This window comes from Amphibalanus amphitrite, unplaced genomic scaffold (assembly GCF_019059575.1).
Source record: "Amphibalanus amphitrite isolate SeventyFive unplaced genomic scaffold, NRLGWU_Aamphi_draft 000984F_arrow, whole genome shotgun sequence".
NCBI lineage: Eukaryota > Metazoa > Arthropoda > Thecostraca > Balanomorpha > Balanidae > Amphibalanus > Amphibalanus amphitrite.
Genome location: NW_024882478.1, coordinates 265,519 through 274,959, shown reverse-complemented (window position 1 = coordinate 274,959; position 9,441 = coordinate 265,519). Strand labels below are relative to the sequence as shown.

The window sequence follows — 9,441 nt, the reverse complement described above, 5'->3', positions numbered from 1 at the left end:
TTAGGGTAGGTAGGGTAGGGTAGGGTAGGGTAGGGTAGGGTAGGGTAGTGTAGGGGTAGGGTAGGTAGGGTAGGGTAGGGTAGGGTAGGGTAGGGTAGGGTAGGGTAGGGTAGGGAAGGGTAGTGTAAGGGTAGGGTAGGGTAGTGTAAGTATAGGGTAGGGTAGGGTATGGTAGGGTAGGTAGGGTAGAGTAGGTAGGTAGGGTAGGGTAGGGTAGTGTAGGGGTAGGGTAGGGTAGGGTAGGGTAGGGTAGGGTAGGGTAGGGTAGGGTAGGGGATTGTAGGGTAGGGTAGGGTAGGGTAGGGGATTGTAGGGTAGGGTAGGGGATTGTAGGGTAGGGTAGGGTAGGGTAGGGGTAGGGTAGGGTAGAGTAGGGTAGGGTATGGTAGGGGTAGGGTAGGGTAGGGTAGGGTAGGGTAGGGTAGGGTAGGGTAGGGTAGTGTAGGGTAGGGTAGGGTAGGGTAGGGTACGGTAGGGTTGAATTGAGTAACATCCTAACTTACAAAGGGCTCGAACGACTCGCATGCATTACCATCATACTTTACAGTTCAATTAAAAGCAGTTACCCAGTTATACACAAATAATACCATTAAACGCAAGTTTCTACACCCAAAACTAATGCATCCGTCAATCATACATATCAAAACATATAGTTATCGCGTAAACCTGTACCTCTAGTAATTACAAAAAAAATGAATTAGGTAAATGATGCAAGGCAAACGTATTGTATCCACCGATCTTTGGAACATTTGGTCACATACAAATATGCCGATGTGTTTCCACTTTCTTTTTGAGTTTAGACCGCTGAAGAGTGGAAAGTGGAAATGGACTCGTTCGCTCACCTTGGGCCACGACCTCGTCCACCTCGACACCGAGCTCGTGTGCCATGAAGCCCACGATGCCGAAGATCACGAACCCGGCGAAGAAGCTTGTCAAGCAGTTGCCGCACGATATGATGATGGCGTCCCTATACGTATAGGAAAACGGTTGTACATACAAAGGTACTTATTTGGGTTCAAGGAAATGATCTCGGTGCGCTATTTTCGCATAGCGAACATCAAACAGATTATGATGAAATAATCCTTTCAACCAGTTATCACTCCGTGCACGCAACTACATTTATATCTAGCTTTTATTAAGATCACATTTCTTCTAAAAAACATGGTTTGTTAAAGATATCGAACATTTAATTAGTGTCGGCGTTTCCTTACTTGAAGTGGTTGTTGTGGAATTTGTTGTACGACGCCAGTGTAATCAGACCACCCCAACACGGTGAGAGCGAAAAGAAAATTTGTATCGCCGCGTCCGCCCAAACCTGTGATTCAGGAACAAGAACAAATTAGGATGCAGGTGCGAAAAATGCTTCAAACTGACAACAAAAGTTGCATTTAATTGAGCATTCCATAAGTCAACCTGTCCGTTTGTTTAGGCTGAATAAGTAAAGAGTAAGTCAACATATTAACAGTCATAAGTACTACGCATTTCTTCTCACCTTGGCGTGCGCCAATTTCTCCCAGCGCGGTGTGACATAAAATGAGATCCCTGCCATGTATCCCGGCAAAGTGGCGGCACGAACCAGCAGACACAGCAGAATCAGGTACGGAAACGTGGCAGTAAAGTACACAGCCTGAAAAGTGTCATGTCGAGTGTATGGCAAGTCACATGCGTACCATATATGGTAGGTGTGTATGCCTATTCACAGATAACAGTAATTACAGATGTGTAACAGAGGTGTTTTGTGACGTTGGTTTGAATTGTGACGTTTGGATGGTTCGTTGTGACAGGACTGGTGTCGATTAGCATGTAAATAAAGAGATCAAACTCCTATGTACCAGTACTTTTTGTGGATGAGAGTGGGAAATCATTATAATCAAATCAGTGGCATACGTTCCCTCACCACGGTGAGGAAAGTGTAACCAGCAACGTTTAGTAAAATAAGTTGCCATTATGCAAAAATGCAGCAATTGACACCAGCACCGCTAGATTGCTTCTTTATAAGTTTCATTCATATAAACCAATATTTTTTTTTTTTTTGTTGCCTGTGAGAGGAGATATCGAAGTCTGGGCACGAAATATTCGGTTCTGTTTTCGGCCTCTTACTGCAGCCACCGGAATCCTGTTTCCAATCCAGTACTACTGTTATCTGTGCCTATATATAAGCATATACACATCTACAAAAAAAAAAACGTTGCGTCTATAACCTGAGATAAAGGATGGAATTAATTGGGTGAAAAGCAACTATCCTTTTTTACAAGTCCCTGTAAAAACAGACGTTGCAAAATGACCAACTGACAAAACATGGGGTTCAAAGTGGTCGAACTAAAATATATAGTTACGATGTTCATCAGAGTTTAGAGAACGGAGTGCTCACTTTTCCAAAGCTCTTCACGCCCTTCAGGAGCGCCAGGAAGACGAGCGTCCAGGCGACCAGAAGGCACGCGACCAGCGGCCACTGGACGCTCCCAATATCATGGATGCCATCCGTGATGCCCAGCATAAAATTACTGGGAAAGGAAAAGGGGCAGCAATTATTACATATAGTGCACTGTAATCCACTGTCGATATATATGTATTTGTTCAGCATTTCAGCATGTGAACTGTGATTTAGCAAAAAAATGGCTGCGACCCAACTCTAATGAGCCCGTTGATGGATTTATAAAAGCCTCGGAACAGGGAAATGCAAAATTGTTTGAGCGATCCCAAGGCCTAGACCATTTTTAGACTGGAAGGCTGGGCCAAGTGGCCGTCCCCTCCAGCAGTATGTAAAAGAGCGGGCGGCAATGAATCCAAACCGGCCCTGCCTTGCGATCTCACTGGAAGAACTCGTCAGCGGGCATCCTCCGCTGGCTGGCGGTCGTGTTCAGCAGCTGCCACGTGGCGTCGTCCACGTGATGGGACAGCACACAGTCACCCGTGGCGTTCAGGAGGCCGCCGACAGACGTACAGTTCTTATCGTCAAACCGCCGACAGCCTGAAATACATCAGCTTCCTGAGCGATGATCGGTGAAAACGGTTTGAACGTTTTAGCAGCCAACTACCAGCTAACTAAAATATTTCTTGTATACGCCAAATACGTTTGTCATGTTAAATTTATTATGATGACGTCATGCGTCTCAGTGTGCGCCGTTGGCACATGAATAGAAGCGTGCGCCCCACGCCGATGAGAATAAACACTGGGGCAGGCCTGGCGCCAGCGTCTGCTATAACTGTCCCTTGAGTGGCCGCGTGGGGTCAACTTCTGGCTGCGCCGCGGCCACCCCGTCTGCCTAACGTTAGCATTATCAGTCGTGTAACCAGGCGCGGATACAAGGGGGGGGGCCATGGGGGCCATGGCCCCCCCCCCCTTGGCCGATTTTTTTTTCAAAAATAAAATAAAAAGTTAAAAAGTTAAAAAGCTGAAAAGGGGGCCTCCTGAAAATAAAGTGGCCGAAATCCGATGAGTTTTTTTTTTACCTACCCACTTAGTTATTTCTTAGAAGACTAGCTGAGAAGACTTCTTTGTTAGAAGATTGGTAAAGCTTTTCATAACTTGGAGGTCTCTTATACTCACAGAGATGACCACTTTTACAGGGCCTCCTAACCTGCACAGAGGGCCTCCAAGCCTGCACAGATGTTGAGATGTTGCCTGAACAGCTAGATAAGCTCAATAGACGCAGTTTTTTTTTGGGGGGGGGGGCAACAAGTGGGAAGATGGGGCCTCCAACAGGTGGGATTATAGGGGGGGGGGCCTCCTGGTTTCTAATGGCCCCTCCCTTGGAGATTTTCTGGATCCGCCCCTGCGTGTAACTACATACGGTGAGAGGCATGAGCTACCTACAGCCAGGGCTGCATACCTCCGGGCCAAACAAGCTGCAGCCCAGTCTCGTACCGAGCCTAATGACAGCCCCAGGCTGCAGCTTAGCAGGGTCATATCGCTGTGCAGACACAGCTCGCTGACATCAACTAAAATCTGAGACCTTACGAGCATAAACAGAAATAAATAAGTTGAAAAATATTGCTAGCCGGAAGACCGAGGTTCAGTATACTTTTCCGTCTCCATTGATTCAAATTCGAGTGACGTGTGTAATTAAACTATTCACGCGTTTTTAAATGTTTGCTCGGTATCAATGTTGGCCATAGCATTGTAGCCCTTCTGTATTATTCGATAGCTGAATAGCTGACCTTCTGTGTTCCACCAGTTGTCGCAGCTCGTCCATTGCAGACTGTCTGTGAAACTGGAGTAGAGGTAGAAGATGGTCCACGCCAAGATCAAATTGTAGTAGATACCGATGAACAATGAAATGAAAAACATTGCGTAGCCAATGCCTGCCGACAAAAGCAGAGATAAGTTATGTCGAAAGCAATACCAAGCGACTCATCATTGTCTCTCTTTTTTATGCTCTATGTTTATTATATTGTACACAGAGGTATAACCCAAGTCTATGATGCAATATATTATTTTATTCATTCTTTCTTTCAATGGGCCGCTTACGTACAATTGCAAGAGGGCTGCTGCTCCTCCAATAGCTTATATGTGATAGGCATAAGAACACAGTTTCAGTGTTTTATTTTTGAAATAATGCATATTATGTTTGATGTAGGTACAACAAAACTCTAAGGTGTATTTCCTTCACATTATGCATGTGATGAAAAGGGATAAGATTACCTCACCTTGAAAAAGCGGGCACACACTCCAGACGGCTATAGGGCCGCGGCTGGTGAACTGACCCAGCGTCAGCTCGAAAAAGAACAGCGGCACGCCCGTGCAGAACAGCATTATCACATACGGTATCAGGAACGCACCTGTGACAACGCGGAGCGTCAAATGGTAGGTAATAGGTATCACAGCGAATTATTACGCTCGGAGCGCTCGGAAGTGGCGCTGTATAGAATCTAGTGGGTACCAAAGGTTTATAAAAACTGAGCAGTCATGGGTCCAACGGTTTCCTTTATCCTGTTTTCATTTGATTTTCACACTTGTAACATATCATATGCACATTGACCAATGACACTATACTTGTTCTGAGACGTAAATCTTATACCTGAGGTAGTCTTGGAGCCTTCAGTAACTTTAATAATATCGGACCCCTCTCACAGTCGCCCGTTTCGCTGCGCTGCCCCTCGAGGGTCTGGGACTGACACGAGAGACGCGATGTAATTCGAGAGAACCGGTCAGCAGGCCACAACTCAGCGCCCTTTGTGCCTCAGACGGACTTCCGCCTCGCGCCATGAGACAGACATACACAACACCCCGGAATGAATTAGGGTTCAAAACCGAAGGGACGTAACCTGAGTCTGTAGCTGTTTATTGTCGACTTGAATTCCACCTGACCCTGAAGTATCGTTGCCTAGATACATACGAAAAATCAATGAAATTAAATGCTAACACGTCAAACTATTAAGATCAAGCGGGCACTGACTTACGAGTTACGAGGAGCACAAATACGCCTTGACTTGCTGTCTCACAATTTTTTCTTTTAATCCTACTATCGCAATCCTATATGCAGGGCTGATAGATTTAATACAAAAGTAAGCTAGCAACAGAAACACAATACACTGCGCGGTGTTTATGTGCTGGTCCGAAGATGCTCTCGGCTGCTTTCATTTCAGTAAGATGTGTATGTATGTACACAGTTCACCATGCAGTAGTGCTCTCACCGCCTCCGTTCTGGTAGCAGAGGTAGGGGAACCGCCAGATGTTTCCCAAACCGACCGCGTACGACAGACAGGACAGCAGGAACTCCAGCTGGGAGCCCCAGGTGCCGCGCCGGCTGGAGTCGGCCTGTTCCTCATCCCGAGGAGGCGCCTCCTCGGTGTCCGGGTGCCGTCGGATGGCCGAGGGGTCGGCGCTCGGCAGTTCCTGTGGTATATACGGTGGAACGGACAGGGACTTTCAGCAGGGACGGGTGCTCTATGCAGGGGCGTAGGTAGGGGGGGGGGGCCACTGGGCCATGCCCCCCTCCCTTGGGCGCCGAAGGCGCCCTCCAATCGCAAATGCAATTGTGATATAATCGAATCGAAAAACAATCGCGACTGGAGGGCGCCCTCCAATCGCGAATGTGTTTACAGGGAAAATACGGATGGAGGGCGCCCTCGGAGGACGCCCATTCCAAATACGCCCTCCAAATACGGTTGGAAGGCTCCCTCGGGCGCCCTCCAACCACATTTGTAGGCTGTAGCTCTCTAAGCGTAACGGTGGTCGCCTATGTAAGCCGCTGTCCTGTAAATAAGCGCCCTCTCACCCGAAGGCGCCCTCCTGTAGGTCGCCACCCTGCTACACATTGCCGCCCTTCTGCTGATCGGCGTCCTCATAATTATTGGCGCTCTCCTACCTATTGAGCCTTCATGTGAAATTTTGAAGGCCGCCTTTCTCCCTTTTGGCACCCTCTTGTTCAGTGCCGCCCTCCTACCTATTGGTTCCCTAGTCCTTCCTGTTGAATGTTAATCGGGGCCCTTCTCCTATTGGCGCCCTCGTGTAGATCGCCGCCCTCCTAACCACTGGCACCCTCCTGTTGATCACCGCCCTCCTATCCACTGGCACCTTCCTGTTGACCAGCGCCCTCCGCACAGACGCCCTCCTGTTCGTGTCATCCTCTTGAGCAAAGGCGCCCTCCTCACCATTGCCACCCCCATTTTAATCGTCACCCTTCCGCTCATTGGCGACTTCCAGTTGATGACCGCCCTCCCACCTATTGGCGACCTCTTGTTGATCGCCACCCTCCTATTGGTGCTCTCCTGTTCCTCGCCACCCTCTTACCTGGTGGCGCCCTCCTGTTGATTGTTGATCGGCGCCCTCCTACCTATTGGTGCCCTCCTGTTGATCGCTGCCCTTCTATCCATTGGCGCCCTCCTGCTGCTCGCCAACTTCCTACCTATCGGTGCCCTACTGTCGAAACTCGGGATGTTGATCGGGGCTCTTCTACCTATTAGTGCCCTCCTGTGGATCGCAGCCCTTCTACCTATTGGCAACATCCGTTGATCGCTGCCCTCCTATCATTTATTTACTCCTTTGGCATGTTTTTCAACTTAGTCGTTCTATTGCACATAGTTGATGTCTTGCCTGTGAAAACTGCCACAAATGAACGTGCATTCAGCACAATGAATGAAGTATCTATACCTACCAAAACTATCTACGCTCTACGATGCATAAAACACGTCTTTGGTCTTAACGGATTGATCCTACTTTACGTGCATCATGGCATCTATATGGATTACGATTAAGTATTGTCAACAGGTTCGGGCGCAACAGCAGGCATCTGAAGTTTCGGTGATTGAAACTGGTTATGTGGGTACACTGTATGCATCTGTGAGAAGGCTATGAAGGCTGGTCTGAGGTAATTTGGATGATGTTTACGCATCTCGCGCTCCGGTATCAATCCGATACGGTGATCTGGTGCGTAGATATGCCACCGCCAATAAACTTTTATACATCGACACCCATGAGCCAAGCTTTCTGTACAGTTTGTGTGGCAGCGGCCCGACCAAACCTTAGGTATTTTTTACACCTTCAAATTTGGTAAAAGAGCGAGAGGAGCTTTGAACAGTGATCGTATAAAAGGCGTGCCTAAAAAGCGGAGGAAAAGGTTGTTTTCAAAAATTTCGCGCGCCTTCGGCGCAGCATTTCAAGAACACTTGACCTTTTGTGACCTGGAGTATAAAGAATACACACGATGCAAAATCAATGCAGCACGACCTATACGAGGTTACGCAAAAAAAAAAACTGGTGGCATGGTAAAAAACGCCTCCCAACCCCCCAACCCCCACTGAACGATTTTTTATCTCGCGACCGTATGGCGCCCTCCTTGGGTGAGGTGGCGCCCTCCAAACCCTTGGCCCCCCCTTCGCGATTTTCTAAATACGCCGCTGGCTCTATGCGGAGTGCTGCCGATGATCGAGACGTGCTGGCCAGTGTCACTGATGGTAGTGCCTAGAGATTGGACTTGGTCTCAAACGTAACATGTAGGAGTACGTTTTCTTAATAAATTTGTCATGCATATCTTTGGTTTCAAAATTGAGAACGAATGCTCTAGGAATCTGTGATTAGCCGCATAGAATGGCGTGATTTTGGAGAGCTTTTAGATGGTTTGAAATGTATTGAAATGTGGTACTGAAAGCTTGGTTTGATGCTGTTGTGCTCATAAATTTTACAACATTACAAATGCTGAATCAAACGCAGCACGCGCTCATTATTGTTATCGGATGTGAATTTCCATAACATAGCAATGTCTGGCATCAGGCATGCTATAGAACGCTTTCCATCAACCTATCAGCTGCCGTGAAAAACATATAGCGCCTGAATATAGTTTGAACTTCCGATTAGATGCTTAGTTCGGTTGAATTCGGTAGATATGATTCGGTTAGACACTTATGTTTCAGAATACCTATCAAAAAATACATTTTCGTAGAAGGTGAAATGCAGTTAAAAAGCTAAAATAAAAGATCATAATTTTCAATCAATAATTGATTCACGATGTAATCAACAAGAATAAAAAAGCAACAACCTTTGCATAGTCTTCTAATTATTTTTGAGGAGTTTTTACATGCAATTCGATTTATTGCACCTATAGTTATAAGTGCAACACGGCACACGCTCTACCTATTGTTTTTGTTTCGCTCTGCTGCTGGACATCTCACCGTCTGGTCGCGTTGACCTGCGCTCCGCTCCGTCGCTATCACGGTCGCAGCGACCTCCATTGTGCTGTGGGGCGCGGTAGCTCGGCAGAACGGGCCAATGCGTGTGCGATCACCGCGCTACTGTGACAAACACTGATGGACGACCCATCCAGACCTCCAATGGGAGTGGGTGCGCACCGGGTTCATTTGTGTGACGTCACAGAGCCCGGGGGCCTGGCTGCCAGTGGGTGACGGACATATGTACGGTGACCGACGCGTCGTGCTGTGTGACCGTTGTCAGCCGCTGAGGACCCCTGCCCCAGCGCTGGGAGAAATTCCAGCTCCTGTCACAACCCGACACGGCCTGGAAAACGTCAGTGCGACACTGGACATTGACGAGCTACGGATAAAAACGGCCTATGGCGTCAAACAGCGTTTTTACGAAACGGTGCCATTTTGTTTACCATCTTTACCAGTCGGTGACGGGGTGCCATTGGCATTAACAGCAGTGGAAGGAGAGGACTGTGTAATGTGTATTCCCCGAAAGTCCAGTTTGGCAGAATGGGTGGCAATGCTCGAGTTTTGCTATACACGGCTTTTGCTCAGCGGACGGTAGCACCCAGGGTCAGACAGTTTAGATGAGCTGGGGGCGTGTCCAAATAACATTCATCAGAATTACAGCCGGCAGCTGGAGTTTCCAGACCTCCAAGCGTTAGCTGTAGGGTCTGGGGACCTGCTCAATAAAGATTATATGTGGCTATGACCATGAGCTGCGCTGAAGAAAGGGGTTGTTGACCTCATTCAACGCGAGACACATCCTAATCCCTAATTCATCCCACATTGTCCCTC

General features: G+C 47.8%; 1 protein-coding gene across 1 annotated transcript; it reads right to left on the bottom strand.

Moving 5' to 3' along the window:
• Positions 1-753: 753 nt before the first annotated feature.
• On the bottom strand, positions 754-8,773 carry LOC122368862 (sodium- and chloride-dependent glycine transporter 1-like). Its single transcript, XM_043343138.1, has 9 exons — positions 8,614-8,773; positions 5,638-5,839; positions 4,651-4,782; positions 4,162-4,305; positions 2,815-2,971; positions 2,372-2,504; positions 1,493-1,627; positions 1,212-1,315; positions 754-967 (listed from the first exon to the last, which is right to left on the bottom strand). Exons 1-9 carry the CDS (start codon positions 8,671-8,673, stop codon positions 754-756), a joined length of 1,281 nt encoding a protein of 426 aa, XP_043199073.1. The 5' UTR covers positions 8,674-8,773.
• Between the last annotated feature and the right edge of the window lie 668 nt (positions 8,774-9,441).

What these genes read in the sequence shown, in the direction of transcription:
- LOC122368862 (XM_043343138.1), bottom strand. Translation starts at nt 8,673, where the DNA reads ATGGAGGTCGCTGCGACCGTGATAGCGACGGAGCGGAGCGCAGGTCAA. An exon ending in TGTGTGCCCGCTTTTTCAAG is followed by an intron (nt 4,306 to 4,650) that starts GTGAGGTAATCT and finishes TTTTGTCGGCAG; the next exon opens with GCATTGGCTACGCAATGTTT. An exon ending in CCCGCTGACGAGTTCTTCCA is followed by an intron (nt 2,505 to 2,814) that starts GTGAGATCGCAA and finishes TTCCTTTCCCAG; the next exon opens with TAATTTTATGCTGGGCATCA.